This window comes from Zalophus californianus, chromosome 7 (genome assembly GCF_009762305.2).
Source record: "Zalophus californianus isolate mZalCal1 chromosome 7, mZalCal1.pri.v2, whole genome shotgun sequence".
In the NCBI taxonomy this organism is placed as follows: Eukaryota; Metazoa; Chordata; class Mammalia; order Carnivora; family Otariidae; genus Zalophus; species Zalophus californianus.
In genome coordinates, this window is record NC_045601.1 from 122,637,896 (window position 1) to 122,656,162 (window position 18,267).

Genomic DNA, 18,267 nt, shown 5'->3' on the forward strand with positions numbered 1-18,267 from the left:
AGAAGACCTGACTGAAGACACTGCTGTCCCGTGAGCTTTTACAAACACGAGGGCTCCTTCTGTCTTGCCCAGAGTGCTGGGTTCCAAAAGCGCCTTCTTTTCAGCCTTTAAAGCATCCTTGACTTTTTCCTCTCGGCAAACTACTCATGGAATTTCTGATTGTTCCTTTGCCTGGCTGGTTAATGACCTCAGCTCTGACATTTTTTAGCCCTGTTGGTGTTTGTTTTAGCCTTGAGCATCTACTATGTTTGTGTTTCAGGCAAAACTAAAAGATTCCCATGGTCATATCCTGTTAGAACACGATTCAGAAAAAATAGTGTTTCTGTTTCCCTTGACAGCCAAGGATTAGAAAGTTGAAATGCTCTCTCAAATCTCACAAAACCCAGAGTATGTACCGGGCTTGTGTGATTGGTGTTGTTCAAGCAGCACCAGCTTCAGCAGCATGGGACCTGTGGATTTGCAAAAGACCCCGCGCTTGCAAACGTCCTGTCCCTGACTCGATACTGTCCTGAAATTCAAACAAGGGACCTCATTTTCCTTTGCAGTAGGCCTCATAAATTGCGTAGCTGGTGCTAGGTGCTGGGTGCTGGGGGTACAACTGTGGGACAACTCCTGCCCTCCAGGACTTTACAATCTTGGGCAGGTGGGTGAATAGTTCATTTACATTCAGAGTACCAAAAGTTTCAGCTTCAAAGAATTAAACACACAGGCAGGGTATTTCACCCACAAGGATTAGTGAGTGTTAGCTACTGATGGAGGGTTTGGGGCTGGGGGCGGTGAATGGAGGGGGAGGGGTGGGGAGGAAGGGTTTCAAGGTAGAATGTGGAAAGCGTGAAGCCCCAGAGGAATGACAGAGCATGGAAACAATCTATCATCAGGAAACTGTAAATAGTCAGGCTAGAGCTGAGGATTGTCCTTGGAGAAAGGCAAAGGATGGACAGGAGAGTGGGCTAAATTAGAAAGTGTCTTGTATTAGCCTGCTCAGACTGCCATAATCAAATACGGCAGACTGGGCGGCTTACACAACAGACATTTATTTCTCACAGTTCTGGAGGCTGCAAGTCAGAGAGCACGAGGTCAGCAGGGCTGGTTTCTCCTGAGGCCTCCCTGTGTGGCTTGCGGATGGCCGCCTTCTCACCGTGGCCTTTTCTCTGAGCTTGTTTGCCCTAGTATCTCTCTCTCTTTTTTTTTTTTTTAAGACTTTGTCAGACAGAGAGCAAGAGCACAAGGAGGAGGAGCGGCAGGGAGAGGGAGAAGCAGGCTCCCCGCTGAGCAATGAGCCCGATGCGGGACTCGATCCCAGGACCCTGGGATCATGACGTGAGTTGAAGGCAGACACTTAAGCCACCCAGGCGCCCTCTTCTTCTTTTTTATAAGGACACCTATCATGTCAGATTAGGATCACACCCTTCTGCCGCATTTAAGGTTAATTACTTCCTTAAAGGCTCTATGTCTCAACATAATCCATTCTGAAGTACTGGGGGGGTGTGTGGGCGTTGACATGTACATTTGGAGGGAACACAACCCAGTTCCTTACTGGTTAGCTCTCTATGTGGGCGTTTAATCTTTATCTTTTATTTTTCTTTTTTTAAAGATTTCATTTATTTATTTGACAGAGAGCGAGCGAGCGAGAGCAGGAACACAAGCAGGGGGTGCGGGAGAGGGAGAAGCAGGCTTCCCGCGGAGCAGGGAGCCCGATGCGGGGCTCGATGCGGGGCTCGATGCGGGGCTCGATGTGGGGCTCGATCCCAGGACCCTGGGATCATGACCTGAGCCGAAGGCAGACGCTTAACCACTGAGCCACCCAGGCGCCCCTAATCTTTATCTTAAAAGTCTTGTGAAACCACTCCTCCTCATCCACACAACCCTAGGGGATATATGGGCAAAGTATATGAAGTCAGCTCACAGAACAGGAAATAAAGCTTTGAAAAATAATTAAAAAAAAAAAAAGCTGGAAATGAACCTTATTCATGAAAAGAGGAAGATACATGTTTGACTGACATTCTTATGAAAATTTCTTCTAAAAGCCAAGAATAAAATATTTTAAAGCTGTTTATATAGATTTTATTTCCGTTTCAATACGGTGTCACTCAGAATTACACATGTGGTTATACCCTAGAGTTCTTCCTTTGAATTATGTGCAGATCACAGGATTAGATTTTCCTAGTTGAAACATTAAATAATATTGAAACACAGAGAGTAAAAACTGGAAGTTTTCCTCCCATTCCCCCTCAAAACCTTTCCCAGAGATAACCTCTGTTAAAGGTGAAGGCTTAGCCTTTTAAACTTTTTCCCAGAGATTCACATACATGAATTTACGTGTAGACATACAGGTCTGTTCACATAAATGCGTGCATCATGCTAGGCACGTTGTACTGAAAGCTGTACTTTTCATTTAATTTGTTTTCATGACCTTTTTCAGGAACTGCATATAGACCCTTCACAATTTAAAAAATGTTCTGCAGAGTATTGCATAATATAAATGAAATAAATTCTTCTCCTATTGTGGAAAAAATAAAATTCAAACAGTTAAATTGTAAGGCCCCCAGTCGGTGTCCCTGAGAAGTGGAGAACTGCTTGGTGTGGAAAAACCCACACAACTGGTGTCAAAAGTATTTAGTAGGAGGAGGGAGAAACGGTGTTTCTCTTCGTTTGCTTATATGCCACCCATAACCAGATGAGGGAAAAATGCTCTCACTTACAATTATTATAATGACAATAAAATTTAGAAATACCATAACAACAAAAACAAAACTATGTCTCTCTCTGTCTATATACATATACATATATATAGACAGAGAGAGAGGGAGATAAGAAAGATTTGAATAAATGGATACTCCTCACATTTCCCGAACAAGACTAAACCCTGTAAATAGATTAATTTATCCCCAAATTTATATGTTTAATGTCACACTAATCCCTCCAAAAAATACCAAAGTTAAAAACATTATTTTGAGTATTGCAAAATTATTCTGACGTTCACCTTGAAGAATGAAGATGAGAAAATCACTGTGAACACTGGGGAAAAACAGATTATTTACAATTAATGTTGAGAAATTGGCCATTTGTAAATAAATACAATTGTATATTCTCCTGAATGTCAACAACACAAAAACAAATTTCAGATGGATTAAATAGTTCAATCAATTAAAAACATAACAGTTTAGAAGAAAATATAGGTGACACGCTGGCTTCAATGGGAAAGTATTTCTAAGAATTGAAAGCAGTGTCAAAAATCACTACGGAAAAAAACCTAGATTTGACTATAGGAATAAAAAAACCCTGTTCATTAATAAAACATCATAGCAAAATTTATGAAAAGTTTCTCACCAATAAAAGAAATACAATAGGTGTGTATGCTTGTATAATATATACTACAGAGATTTTTTTACTCTACGTAAGTAAAACTTATAAGTTGTTAAACTATATATATATATATATATATATACACACATATATTTTTTTTTACTCAACATCATCTATCCATAAGACTGAATGTACACCTACTTTGTACTTTGGTCTAACTCATACAGTGTCACAAAGTATGCCCACATCTTCATTATCTATTCCCATTGAGATGGACACTTAGGTAGCTTCCAATTCATTGCCAACATAGATGAAGTTGCAGTGAACCCCCTTGTGCCCGTACCTCTGGGGACCTGTGCAATGACATCACTGGGCCACACACCCAGAAATGAGCACAGAGCAGACACCAATTGAGTTCACTGCCAGATTGCTTCCTATCTGGGCCATATTGGTTCTTGTTCCCATAAGTGCTCCTAAATTTCCCTACTTCCTGGCTGATGCTGCATGGTATCCAACTTTCTGACACCAATCCGATGGATGCTGAGCAGTATCTCATGGTATTTTATTTGTATTTTTCTGATTACTAATTGACAGCCTTGTTCTCTTTGATTTGCAGGAGTTCTTTGTATACCCTAGTGTTAATTCCTTACTGATTTTTTATAATATTTTCTTTCAGTCTGGTTATGGATTCCATTCATGGAATGGATTTGATATATATATGCCAGTTGTATAATTTTTCACCTTATCACTTGTTTAGATATTATTTTTTAATCTATTATCAACATCCTTTTGCAATTCAAAAGCAGTTATAGGTGATGAGACAATTGATATCCCATATGCAAAAAAATTAAGTTGGACCCTACCTCACATCGTATACATCAAAATGGATTAACGTTCTAAATTTAAGAGCTAAAATCATAAAAGTCTTATGAAAAAAATAGTTGTAAATTTTCGTGACTTTGGATTTGACAAAGGATTCTTACATATGATACCATAAGTATGAGTAACAAAAGAAAAAGTAGATAAACTGGACTTCATTGAAATTAAAAACCTTTGTGGATCCAGGGCATTATCAAGAAAGGGAAAATATAACCTAAGCAATGGGAGAGAATATTTGCAAACGATATATCTGATAAGGGTCTTGTATCCAGTATATATAAATAATTCTTACAACTTGACAACGAAAAGACAACCCAATGAAAAAATGAACAAAGGACTTGAATAGACTTATCTCCAAAGAAGATATCCAAATGGCCAGTAAGCACATAAAAAGATGCTCAACACTATTAGTCATAGGAAAATGCAAATAAAACACACAATGAGATTTCACTTCCTACCCACTTAGAGAGGCCACCATTTTTTTATAAAAAGAGGGGTGGGAAATAACAAGTGTTCATAAGGATGTGAAGAAACTGGAACCCTTAATACAACAGCTATCCAAACAAATACATGTATGTGCATGTTTGTAGAAGGATTACTCATACATAGCCAAAAGATGGAAACAAATCAAATGTCCACCAACGAATGAATGGATAAACAAATCTTATGCTACAGCTATATGGTGGAATATTATTCAATCATAAAGAGAGATGAAGCACATGCCACAACATGAATGAGCGTGTCATCCTGATTAAAAGCCAAAAACAAAAGGCCATATGTTATATAATTCATTTATATAAACTATCCAGAGTAGGTAAATCCATAGAGATAGAAAGCAGATTGGCAGTTGCCAGGAGTTGGATTGGGGGTGGGGGGAGTAACTGCACAGGGTTTTCCTTTGGGGTGATGAACATTTTTTGGAACTAGATAAAGGTGGTGGTTGCACAACATTTTTAATGTACTAAGGCCACTGCATTGTTCGCTTTAAAATGGTTAATTTCATGCTTTGTGAATTTCACCTCGATAACAAATTCTTTAAAAAGGCCCCAATATGTCACTGATATCTAATCACTTTCTTAAAAAATTACAGAGCTCATCTATGATGAAATTACTTACTGCTGCATTGTACATGGCACATAGACACGTAAAATATAGTCCCAACCCCTGAGGAATTTAAGGTCCAGTTGGAGAACACAGATGATTAATAAATAAAGCAACCGCCATAAGAGAAATGCCCTCCCTCGGTATGCAATGAGAGTTCAAAGATGCACACCTGCTTATGTAGAAAAGGAAAATTTTCCTGGAAATGACATTGGAAATGAACTTTAAGAGTTGAGCGGAATTTTTGTTAGAGTTGGAGGTGGAGAAAATACAAGAACAGAAGGAAAGGGGCTCCCTACAAGGGGATCACATGATAAGTTTAAGGACATTACCTCGTCCAACCTGGCTGTCATAAAAGCTACTCTGGCATGAGTATTAAAGACCAGGTGTCAAAAGACCATGACTCTGCCCCCTTTGTCTCCAATGCCTGATGCCCTGTTTGCCACCTACTTAGTGAGGCACGAATGTCAAAGATAAAATAAAAATGTGCATTAAAGCTTTCTAAGAAGCCCATGCACCAGGCAGAGTATAAAATAATAGCCTCAGGTAGCAGCATTTATTACTACTGAAACAGGCTAAGGCAAGTATGCAACCAGATTTGAGGTACAAGGCAGAACACAGTGTCACTAGAATGAATTACAAGGGGAATGAGGGGGCAGTAAGTCTGGGGCCATCTAGGGAAACTTTGCATTCCATCCTATAGGATTCGGACTGCACTTTAAATCCTACAGGGAAGCATTAAGGTCTCTTGTCCCATGAACTTGGCTAAGTAGGGCAAATGAGTGGTCAGGATGGGGAGAGCTGGGTGTGGAAAAGCATGGGATCGAGATGCGGGAGGCATGTGCCCTCACCTTTGCACTGCGCTTCGAAGGCCCATCTTCCCAGGGTACGGAACAGGGCAGGAGGACACAGAAAGAGGGGAATGCTCACCCTTACGGAGAGGAAAACCTGCCACAGAACAGAATAGTGTTGGCCACATTGTGCCTAATGAAGAAAAGGAAGGGGTGGTCGGCGCAGAACGTGGGGCCAGAATCCATGCAGCACTCCACAACCAAGATGGCTGAAGCAGCGGCGGCCTCCGTGCCTTCCTCGTTCACCTCCACAAAACTCTTGTGCACAAACTTGGACAGACACAGATCTCTCTCGCCTGACATTGCCGAAAAGTCAGCCTCGTCCTCCTGAAAGGCATCAACCATTCCCAGACCCCGGAGCACAGATTCCATGTCATAGTCCTCTTCCAGTTGAAATCTCGGAAGGTAAACTTCCACTTCGGTGCTCTGCATACGGTCTGGCTTGGTCCAGGCTCTGAATTTCTCCAAAGTGAGATTTTTTTCCACCTGAAGGACCAGAATTAGACTTTAAAATTCATACTTCCATACGTAAGGCCACGCACACCCACATACCCTTCCTCCTCTCGGAGATGGGTGGTGATTGTCCCACGGGACCAGGGGCACCTTTCTGCGCCGGGAAATTTCTGAGATCTCGGACTTGTGCTATTCCAACCGCGCTCCCTTGCCAAGCAGGCAGGACGTGAGGCAGCCCCGAGGCATAGAAACAGCGGCCGGTCCTCTCCTTACCCAACAGTATCTACAAGCCATCTTTCATCCTGACAACACTCAATGCCCCGCTCACTGTGATATTCTTTTTCTTTTTCCTTTAACTGTGCTTATTTTTTGAAGATGAGACATTGCTGGTAAGAAAAACGATTGGAAAAGAAAGGGCTCTTGCTGGAGCAATTTGATTTGCCAGAGGTGCAATCCTGTGTACATTCTGAAGAAGAGATGTCAGGTGGCAAAGACACACAGAGAGCCCCTGGCTGCAGCTCGGCTCACGCAGGCCCCTTGGGACACTGGGAGTGCTGTGTGGTCCTCGGCGCCCGGGGCCTAGAACCTCCTGGGCCCAGAAGCTCCTGGGCCATGGATGACTCTCACACTAGGGATCCATGTTGAAAGGAAGCAAAGTGAGTTGGGAGTGCCGTCTGGGGCTGTTTCTGGCCCTGCTCTCCTGACTTTCGAGGTCTTGATATTTAAAATATAATGCAGGGGCGCCTGGGCAGCTCCGCTGGTTAAGTGTCTGCCTTCAGCTGGGTCATGAGCCCGCGCTGGGCTCCCTGCTCAGTAGGGAGTCTGCTTCTCCCTCTCCCTCTGCCTCTGCCCAACCCCCACTGTTCATGTGCACTCTCTCTCCCTCTCTCTCTCAAATAAATAAAATCTTTTAAAAAATAAAGAAATAAAATATAATGCTAACAACGATTATGATAATAATAATGGATCATATTTATTCAGGGCTTATTATGTACCAGACAATGTGCTAAAAGCTTGTTACTCGAACCACCCCCATTTTATCCTCATAGTAACTCTCAGGCAGATGTTATCACCATCCCTGTTTTCCATGTGGGAAAGCAGAGTAAAGGAATTTGGCGAGATCACATAGATAATAATGGGCGAAGTAGGTCCTGAATGACAGTTTGGTTCCAAAGCGCGAGGGTCTGAATACTGTGCTCTGTTTCCTGGTTGCCCACATCACTGACTTAAAAGGTAAACATAAATGTTCAAAGTGGTGCTTGAGTTCCAGCAGGAAGGATGCAAAGGGCGCCCTGGGGTTCTCACCAAGCTTAGATCCACGTTGTCGTCCGGAAGCAGAATGACCATGCTCAGCTCCTTACCCTCGTAGGGCAGCTCCAGGACCTGGGTCTGCACCTCTTTAATATAGGCAAGCTTAAACGTAGCTTCCTGAAACATCATCTGCACTGGCTTTTGCTCCCTCTGACGGGAAGAAACATGAGCATGGAATTAAAAACAGATTATGGTAAGAGGCAATAAAAATTTCCAAAAGAGCTATAATTGACTCCAGGAGTGTTTTCATCACCCATGATGGAAACGATATTCGTGTGCTAGTTCCAACTCTTTCCTATCATCGATACGAGGCATCTATGGTAAACAGAAACGGCGCTAGCCTAGGAAAGGAGATGTTTTATTCAGCAAAATAAACGTGATACTCTGCATTTCCCACAGGAGGAAATCAGATTTTCCTCATGTAAAATATGCCTGGCAAATATATCTAAGGAAACAATATAATCAAATATAATGAAATAGAAAATTATTTCTATTTAACTGGAAAAAGTTTTTATGATAAAGAAGAGACTGAAGAGTTTCACAGCAGTGTGACTGGTGGCGTAAGGAGACAGCCCCTCAGGAAGCAGTCGGCCAGCAAGTAGAAAGAATTACGTATCTCCTCCTGTATTTAAATGCAGTTGTTTCAGTTCTGATACTCTAATCCAAGGAAATAGTTTTCTAAAAATACAGAAGAGGTATATGCACGCAGAAGTTAATTGGACTACTATATTCATTAAAGTTTTAAAAGTTGATATGGATCAACTATTCTAAAAATTAGAATAGTTTCTAAAATCATAGCTAGAAAAGTTGTCCCCCTTCCACTTTTGTAACTAGAGGGCTGATTATGTAAAGTACACCTTATGCCCCACCCCCCAAAAAAAGGTTTTACCTGTACAGTACAAGTTTCCTAATTGCATTAAAATGGTATTTTTTTTTTTTTTTAGGGGCTGGGAGATTTGGCAAGCTATTTTAATGCCTGCCTGAACCGAAGTTATACCTCAATATCAAGACTGACATCTTTGTCAGTTAGTTTTAATATTAGAAACTTTTAATACTAGATTAATAGTGATTAATTAACAATAATTCAAGTCTATACTTATTTTAATTTTTCAAATATCTGATTAAAAAAATATTCACTCCTTCTATCCACTTGCCCAACACAAACACATATCTTACTTCCTTAACACATTTTTTGCTTTCTGTTAAGCAACTTAAGCTTAGAGGAAAAGTCTTAAGTTTCCAGAACTAGGTGGCAGCAATGAATGTAGGAGAAATTATCAGAGGTAGTAGGAATAGTAATAAAATGCAAAAAATCAGAGGCAGCAAATAATTTTTATTTCTCAGTTCTTTTCTCCTGAGTTTAAAATTTCATTCAGAAACGTGTTAAGTTTCAAAATTATTTCTAACCAATCATTTATGCCTTTACAAAGTTAACTTTTTCCATTCAATTTCTTCATGAAACTAGAAGGATTTTGGAAAGCTTCTCTCACCTGGTTTATTTTAAAAGGCATTTCCCTTGTGTACATTTTGTTGAACTGTTCATTCCACCTTCCTTTGAAGTAGATGGCATTGACAAGAACCAGCCTGGTGTGTGCATTGATTGAGTTACTTGGCAATAATTCTCGAATTTTACCTTCCAAGAAAAGTAGAGAATATATTCAGTTGGTTTTTTACAGAAGTGTGATGAATAAATCGTAATAAGGCTTACTGACAGATCCTCAATTATTAATCAAGAACCAAACATTCTTTTCTTTTCCAAATTTGGTGAGCCTGGATTGCTATGTGCAGAAATGAAAAAAGAACAATCCACACAAGTGGTTTTCATGGTCAGGTCGTCAATGCTGTGGGTACACCCACAAAATCCATGACGTTGAAAGGTTTCTAAATCACTCAGAGGAAACACTACATGAGGTCAGATAGCAAGGCAAGCGGGAAATGAGAGAGGGGCTGGGAGGGACTTAGGTTCTCTCAAGTCCTAAAATGGAGCGTTTGGTTTAATGCACCAAAGGTACAATGAGTGCTAACATTCCACAACCATGTCCACATGTCAGAGGCAGCCAGAATGAATGACTCAAAGGGGATATAGTTGACAATGGGCAGCATGGGTGCATTGAGGAGCTTCTGGAAGCACCTGGAAGAGATTTCACTATTTGATCCTCTAAACAAAATACCAGACATTCCTGGAAAAGGTAAGGTGGGCAAGTGAAAGATACTCCCTTCTTCCCTAGATATCAAGTTGTACCTTTCCAATGAACTAAGAACATCCCTGCTAATTCCCTGCCTCCAGATGGCATAAGTAGGAAATATTCCAAGAAGAAATGGTAGCAATAACTGCTAACTCTCTAAGGAGAGATAAACTCTTGTTCTCTATTGTCTGACTTATTGATAGAAATAGGAGTGTTCCTAGTGGTACTAAGTAGAGTTGGTGCAGAGGGTCCTGAATGGTTCGAACATCGTTGATCGTGCGGGCCAAGATCAGAACACACCACTCTGTAAAACAGAAACAAATAAGGCTCAACGCCAAAGAAAGGATGATTTCATTCTAGAGAACTGATCAGCTGTGAGAGAGCACCTGCATTTGGCCTACCAAATCTAGGCTTATCAAACCTAATTAAGGGAGTGTACGTGGAAGACATGAAAGCAGCAGCAGAATAAGTAAGCTTAATGTATAGGGTGAAAGTGGTGGTATGTGAGGTCCACAGAGAATTTCGAAGCCCAAGTGTATGTCTCAGAGAAGATCTGACCAATAGCCTCCTTCCTACGGAGGCGATGAACTCCCCCAACATGTGAATGTTATAGGCCAACTGAAAGTATGTTTCAGTGTAAGTTATTAAACTGGAAATCCAGCCTATGACTTTCTTTGGACATTTGTATCAGTCTTTCTTGTCCCAGGAGAATGGACAAAATTAAGTCTCTGTGGTTGAAAACCTGAGCATCTGATCAGAACCCTGTGAGTCCATGAAGTTTCAAATACACCAAGAGGCCCAGCCCGTCAGCAGGCCTCTGACCATCTGAAACACTCGTGAAATCAGAGCATCAGGAAAAGCAAGGGGAAGAACAGGGAGGGGAGGAGAACCAGGGGAAAGATGAGAAGGCAGAGGGAGAAGGAAAAAGAAGGGGGTAATAACATGTAATTCTGACCTTCAGTCTTTTTTGAGACCCAAGTGTTGATGTGTTTCCTGCACTGCTCCACAGCATTGGCAAAGGAAAGCTGCTCCAGCTTAGCATGGTAGAACCGAAGACAGGATTCCTTAAAGGTCTTTGGAGGGAAAAAGAGTTCAAATATGGCTATATTCCTAAATAAAGTTCAGGTTCCAAGAAAATTGGAATCTTACATACGTTTTATCAAAATGAGTATATATCTCTTAAAAAGTGGTCATATCTTAGTCTACTAGGTACTAAAATATCAGAGTCTATAAATAGGTAAGTACTAAGCCACAAATAACCAGAAATGGATAAGTGAATTTTAGAAGTAGTCAAATTTTAAATAATTCAAGGCAGAGTTATAGCATTATGATTTTTTTTTAAAAAAAAGTTTACCATAATTTTCAGTTCTCCAAGATCTTTCTTTCAGACTCCATATTTTGATTACAACTTTTATTGTTCTGCTGACTCAACTTACCGGGAGGAATTCACAAGTCTTTTCTCCAAAGAGCCTGTTGGCTGTTCTGAGCAAGTACTTGGTGCCAGGTTTGTTCACTTCAGCAAGAAGTGACTGGAAATTCTGATGAATGTCTTTCTCTGTGCTTAATGAAAGCACCTGTTGAGAAAAATAATTTTAAAATTTATCAAGATTGTTCTTTGGGGGGCAGCTGGGTGGCTCAGCCAGTTAAGCGTCTGACACTTGATTTCAGCTCAGGTCAGGATCTCAGGGTCATGAGATCAAGCCCTGCATCAGGCTCTGCACTCAGTGTGGCGTCTGCTTCAGATTCTCTCTCCCTCTCTCGTTGCTTCCCCCCTCTCCCCCAGCTGCTTGCATACTCTCTCTCTCAAAAAAAAACACTGTCTCAAAAAATCTGTAAGCAAAATTCTTTCTTAAATACTCTACAAAATTTTCCTTTAAAGGACACTGTTTTCTCTTTTAAAAAAGGATATTACATTCATTTTAATTGCAGATTTAATACATACTAGAGCAGCACTATGTGGGATGAGGAGAAGATACAGAGAGAAAAGGACAGAGAGAGAGAGGGAGGGAGAGAACAGAAAACAGGGGAGTAAGACAAAATGGATGAAAGACCTAAATGTGAGACAGAAATCCAGCAAAATCCTAGAGGAGAACACAGGCAGCAACTTCTATGACCTTGGCTGCAGCAACTTCTTGCTAGACACGTCTCCGAAGGCCAGGGAAACAAACGCAAAAATGAACTATTGCGACTTCATCAAGATAAAAAGCCTTTGCACAGCAAAGGAAATAATCAACAAAACCAAAAGACAACCGACAGAATGGGAGAAGATATTTGTAAATGACAAATCAGATAAAGGGCTAGTATCCAAAACTTGTAAAGAACTTACCAAATTCAACACCCAAAAAACAAATAATCCAGTCAAAAAATGGGCAGAAGACATGAACAGACATACCTCCAAAGACACGCAAATGGCTAACAGACACATGAAAAAGTGCTCAACATCACTCGGCATCAGGGAAATCCAGATCAAAACCACAATGAGATACCACTTCACACCAGACAGAACGGCTAAAATTAACAAGTCAGGAAATGACAGATGTTGGCGGGGATGTGGAGAAAGGGGAACCCTCCTACACTGTTGCTGGGAATGTAAGCTGGTGCAGCCACTCTGAAAATACCCTATGACCCAGCAATTGCACTACGGGGTATTTACCCCAAAGATACAAATGTAGTGATCCGAAGGGCTACGTGCACCCCAATGTTTATAGTAGCAATGTCCACAATAGCCAAAATATGGAAAGAGTTCAGACGTCCATTGACAGAAGAATGGATAAAGAAGATGTGATATATATATATCACATTGTGTGTGTGTACACACACACACAATGGACTATTACTCAGCCATCAAAAAGAACGAAATCTTTCCATTTGCAATAACCTGGATGGAACTAGAGGGCATTATGCTAAGTGAAATAAATCAGACAGACAAATACCATATGATTTCACTCATATGTGTAATTTAAGAAACAGAACAGATGAATATAGGGGAAGGAAAGTAAAAACAAAATAAAAACAGAGAGAGAAGCAAACCATAAAACACTCTTTAAGTACAGGGAACAAACAGGGTTGCTGGAGGGAAGGAGGGTGGGGGGATGGGGTAACTGGGTGATGGGCGTTAAGGAGGGCACTTGATGGAATGAGCACTGGGTGTTATATGCAACTGATACTAAATTCTACCCCTGAAACTAGTAATACACTATATGTTAACTAAATTGAATTTAAATTAAAAATTTAAAAATTAAAAAAAAACAGGGGAGTAAGAATTGGCCTTTCTGCCTAAATAGATATCTATTGTTTATAGGTAAGTAATAGGAAGGGGCACCTGGGTGGTGCAGTCCGTTGAGCATCCAACTATTGGTTTTGGCTCAGGTCATGATCTCAGGGTCATGGGATCGAGCCCTGCGTCAGGCTCTGTGCTTTGTGGGGAGTCTGTCTGGGAATCTCTCTCCCTCTCCCTCTGCCCCTCCTGCTCGTGCTCTCTCTCTCTCTCTCTCAAACGAATAAGTAAACCTTTAAGAAAATAAAAAAGGTAAGTAATAGGAAAGAATGACAAGGATAAGAGGGGTTCAGAAAAATGGGCTATTACATGGGCGCCTGGGTGGCTCAGTCGGTTAAGCGACTGCCTTCGGCTCAGGTCATGATCCTGGAGTCCTGGAATCGAGTCCCGCATCAGGCCCCCCGCTCAGCGGGGAGTCTGCTTCTCCCTCTGACCCTCTTCCCTCTCGTGCTCTCTCTCTCTCATTCTCTCTCTCTCAAATAAATAAAAAATCAAAGAAAAAAGAAAAATGGGCTATTACAAAATCTTGCATCCCAAGGAAAACATTAAGTATGAAATGTACCCTATATAGAGTAAAATTTGCTTCTAAGATTCACAAGGAAAAAAGAACAACAACACATACAGTTAAAAGCATGAAAAGTTCACGGAGAAATGAGCAGAAATACAATCAGTGGGGAAAACATCACTTTCAGTCTCTGCCAGTGCACACAGAATCCGAAAGCTAGTTCTTTGAAAGAAGTTCCCTGAGTGCTATGAGTAGTAATGTGTATTTAGCATATTCAGTGCCACCGCCATCCAGCTGAGTACAGGAGGATAAGGAATTTCAATGTCTCTGAATACAAAGTAACTAGACAATCTTCAGGTTCTCAAAAAAAGCTCCCAGAGGGTTCATCAGTTAGCCTAAAAACACAGAAAAGTTCAGTAAGCCCAAAGAAGCCCCCTTCTACACGGAATCCTTCCTACCACAAGCTGAAAAATGATTGACATGAGTAGTCACCCCAGAAAGGGCTCTCAAGGGAAAAGAAAGTTATATCAAAACAAAGAGCCCCACTGACTAACACACGGATAGTGAAGATGTGTGTGGGGGCATGAGGTAAGTTTTTAGGTTTCAACTCGGGCACATGTCCCCTACCTACTCTATAAAACCCCTTCAGGACAGGGATGGATTCTTAATCATTTTCAGATGTTTGCTGAATGTTTAACTAGTCCACATGCCGTCTGTATATGCAATAAAGATGTGCTTTTTTACCCACTTTGCATATTTTTGTCCATCCCCTTACTGAGCTAGGGAGGCATGGTGGTGTATTAATGACTTGAAATAGATATGAACCTCCCCTTCCTTACTAAAGAATAATTATAGCTATGAAATCTTTTACTCCAAAAATGAGAGCTCTCAGCTGCTTAGAGTTCCAAATAATTTCAGTATCATTTCCCAAACAAAGATAAAGTGCTAGGATAAAATTCTGATAGTCTTATCCAGGTTATCAATAAGGGAACTTGCCCCCAAAAATATCTCAGGGAAGGAGACTCCCAGCCTTGTCCTTTGTGTCTTGGTCCCCAGGCAGCCCCACCTGCCAGACATAAGCACAGATGTATGTAAACACTGGGCACCCCTCCCACCCTGCTTTAGCTTTATGGCAGTTCTGGAGCCTGAGGTTTGAAGCTGGGTGATGGGACATAATAACCAAAAAGGCAGTCCCTTCTGCTGGGTGACAAGCAGGTTTACCTGGGCCATCTGGGCAGCAGTGTTTCCTTTTGCCCCCATGAAGACCATGGCCAGGGCTGAGGAGATGCTCACAGGAGAATAGAACACGTTGTGTGAAGGGTTGTCTTGACACAGTATCTTTAAAAGCTGGATGGCAAAGGTGCCATTTGCTTCAGAAAGAGCGTCCATGATGCAGGGTCTGGAACCAGAGCATAAAGAGAAAAGCTGCTTCAACACCCCCCCCCCCCCCGCCAACGTTATTAACCTCACATATGGCAGTTTGGGAATTGTACGGGTTGTTTTTTTTGTTTTTGTTTTTGTTTTTTTTAATGATAAAGCTCATAAATATTTTAAGTTGAAGGAAAACCCATTTACTATTGCTCTCCATCCAAAAAGTAAGTCAAAATATTAAGATAATTAGCTAAGTGTGGTACTGGCAGAAGATCGAACCAGCTTGAGAGCCTTGGGGAAAATGAAGAGCACCAGCTCCTGGGCACAGACACACAGCACTCAGCCTCCAGAGATCAGGGAAGTCCAATCTTCTCCACAATACTTTCTTTTTCCATACATTTATGGAGAGAACTTCTGAGAGTTTCAGTTATGCAAAAGACCACAGTCTCCCCATCTATTAGCCGATTCTTGAGAAATGTTTGAGATGCTGGTAAGCGAAGAGAGACAGGCTACAGTTGGGTATGGAACTGGCTGTGAGGCCAGGACCTTTCATCTACAGTGGCTGGAGAGCCAATGTGCTCTCCTGCTGAGCAGCCCTCAGCGCCGCCCCCCCCTCCCCCATGGCCAATTAACACCCAACTCAGAGCGCCTGACCATTGCTAGCGGCTAGGCATCACGTGATCCTCAGACCTTGGCACTGAGGGTGAGGAGTCTGGGCGTTTTTCTTTCACAATTTTTTTTGCTAACTCAGAAACACTGATTTGGGAGTTTTGCTCGTTAGTCTCAGAAAAAGCCACTACAGTGGGCTGTGCATGAGAGGGCGAAGAGCAGCCCCGGTGGAACACCAGAATGGAGAGGTAAGGAAGAACAGAGAAGGGTCCAAGAAGAGCAAAATCACTGAGAATGGAGGCCAGTATCTAGGTAGCTACAGAGGTCAAAGCCTAAGTGTGAGTGGGCAGGTCTGCTGACCACACACCGCTCCATCCCCAGCCCACATTTCTCCAGGGAATTAGCTAAGGGTGGAAATGACACCCTCACTCACCCAACTGCTGGCCTCACACCCTGGGAGACCTCCCTGACTCCTCCGACCCACCGTCCTCATCCCTCAGGCCCATCACCAAGGTTTGCCTTCTGCTGCCTACATGGCTCTTGAACCAGTCTACTTCTCTTGAGCCTGCACCCAGTCTAGACCACCTGATCCCTCTCCCCGCGGACTGCGCCACCTCCCCCGCTCCATCCAGTACACTCCATTCTGACAGGAAAGAGGACCCTTTCAGCCTTCCTCTAAAACCTCACAGGGCCCTTAGGATAAGCTCGAAGCTCACTTCATTTAAATGGCTTATGCCCACCCGTCCGCTTCCTCGGCCTCCAGCCTCGGCCTCTAGCCATCCTGACCGCCTTTCATTCCCTCCAAGTCACCCCTGGGCCTTTGAAAACACTGTTTATCCAACTCCGCGCCCCCCAACCCTGATTAACGGCACTCACGCCACCCCCCCCCCGCACTCAAACATCCCGGCCTCAGGGGGCTTCCGAAGGCCCGCCCGAGACAGGTCTCCCGTCACCCGCTCCCCTGACCCCCAGCGGCCGGCACCCGCCCCTGGAATTCCTGCTTTGGCCCACTGTGGTCCCCCCCAGACGGGAAGCTCATTGTGTAAGGCCTGCCGGGCGAGGGCCTGCAAGAGAGCTCAGGAAACGGGAAGGGCTCCATGAATTTGTGTGGAAGGCCTGCAAGAACTTGGATTTGCAGCGGCAGACTGGTGATTTTAGCAGAAAAGAGGACAGGTAGGGAGATGTCGTTCCGCGCATCCCTAGAGAGAGAGGTGAGGAAGCAGGGCCGGTCGGAATGCGGCTGGAGGCGGCGAGCCCGCGTGGAGGAGGCGTGCGAGGGGCAGAGAGAAACGGGGAGCGCCAGCGCCTGGGGCTCGCTGGGATCGGGAGGCACGGGCGCCGCCCAGCAGCTGCGCCACCGAGCCCACCGAGCAGCTGCGCCACCGAGCAGCTGCGCCACCGAGCCCACCGAGCAGCTGCGCCACCGAGCAGCTGCGCCACCGAGCCCACCGAGCAGCTGCGCCACCGAGCCCACCGAGCAGCTGCGCCACCGAGCCCACCGAGCAGCTGCGCCACCGAGCCCACCGAGCAACTGCGCCACCCAAGCCACCCAGCCCACCGAGCCGCTACGCCACCGAGCAGCTGCGAAGTGAAGGGCTCTCTTTCTGGCAGCAGGGAGAGGGCCAGGTCGGCTCGGGTACGCTCGCGTCCTTGCGTCCTGTCTCCAGGCCGGAGCGCGGGGATTCTCCTCGTCCGCGGTCACCGCCCTGCCCCGGAACGCCCCCACTTGCCCCTTCCGGCACCGCGCCGCTCCTCCCTCCGGGCCCGGATCCCGACGACTCCAGGCCGAGCTCCGCAGCCGCTCCGCGGGTCCCCACTCGGGTGACTGGCACCTGCAGGATTCCTCCCGTACCCAGGACCCGAGACCACCCCTAGGCTTTCTGCCACGGCGGGGGCGGCGCGTGGGCGGTGCCTGGGGGGCGGGGCTCGGCTAGAGGCCGGGGTGTCCCTCCCGGCGCTGGGCGGGGGCCTGGGTCGCCGACACCTCCAGGCCCCCCTGACCCCGCCGCGCGACTGGGACCCTGCAACCTAAAGGGCTGGCGGCGCCCGCGGTCTGCCAGAGGCCTCCGCTCTTCTCCCTCCTCCTCTGCTCCCCCCTCCGCCCCGCCCAGCCTCTCTCTCCCCGTCTGCTCTCCAAAAAAAAAAAAAAAAAAATCTTGTTTTAAAAGAAAAAGTATACAATTCAGTAATTTTTAGTCTGTTCACAGAGTTGTACAACTATCACCACGATCTAACTCCAGAACATTGTATCACCTCAAAAAGAAACACCGTGCCCATTAGCACTTTCTATTCCCTCCTGCTCTGCCCCACCCCCCCCCACCCCCCCCACCCCCCCCACCCCCCCACCCCCCCCACCCCCCCCCCCCGGCAACCAGGAAGCCATTCTGCCTAGGTTCGTTCGCCTGTTGTGGGCATTAC

The 18,267-nt window shown here is 44.2% G+C and overlaps 1 protein-coding gene across 3 annotated transcripts; it reads right to left on the reverse strand.

The window, feature by feature from the left end:
• Nucleotides 1-3,289: 3,289 nt before the first annotated feature.
• Nucleotides 3,290-17,922, reverse strand: SERPINB9 (serpin family B member 9). 3 transcript variants are annotated; one of them, XM_027601750.1, is made up of 7 exons: nucleotides 17,580-17,922; nucleotides 15,091-15,268; nucleotides 11,524-11,661; nucleotides 11,043-11,160; nucleotides 9,392-9,534; nucleotides 7,896-8,051; nucleotides 3,290-6,623 (listed from the first exon to the last, which is right to left on the reverse strand). In XM_027601750.1, exons 2-7 carry the CDS (start codon nucleotides 15,256-15,258, stop codon nucleotides 6,219-6,221), a joined length of 1,128 nt encoding a protein of 375 aa, XP_027457551.1. In that variant the 5' UTR covers nucleotides 15,259-15,268; nucleotides 17,580-17,922; the 3' UTR covers nucleotides 3,290-6,218. The 3 variants fall into 3 exon arrangements, with proteins under 3 accessions (XP_027457551.1, XP_027457553.1, XP_027457552.1); XM_027601752.1 differs by lacking the exon at nucleotides 17,580-17,922 and adding an exon at nucleotides 17,424-17,573; XM_027601751.1 differs by lacking the exon at nucleotides 17,580-17,922 and adding an exon at nucleotides 17,408-17,560.
• Between the last annotated feature and the right edge of the window lie 345 nt (nucleotides 17,923-18,267).

What these genes read in the sequence shown, in the direction of transcription:
- SERPINB9 (XM_027601750.1), bottom strand. Translation starts at nt 15,258, where the DNA reads ATGGACGCTCTTTCTGAAGCAAATGGCACCTTTGCCATCCAGCTTTTA. An exon ending in AGACTTGTGAATTCCTCCCG is followed by an intron (nt 11,161 to 11,523) that starts GTAAGTTGAGTC and finishes TTCCCTCCAAAG; the next exon opens with ACCTTTAAGGAATCCTGTCT. An exon ending in GGTCTCAAAAAAGACTGAAG is followed by an intron (nt 9,535 to 11,042) that starts GTCAGAATTACA and finishes TTTTCTTGGAAG; the next exon opens with GTAAAATTCGAGAATTATTG.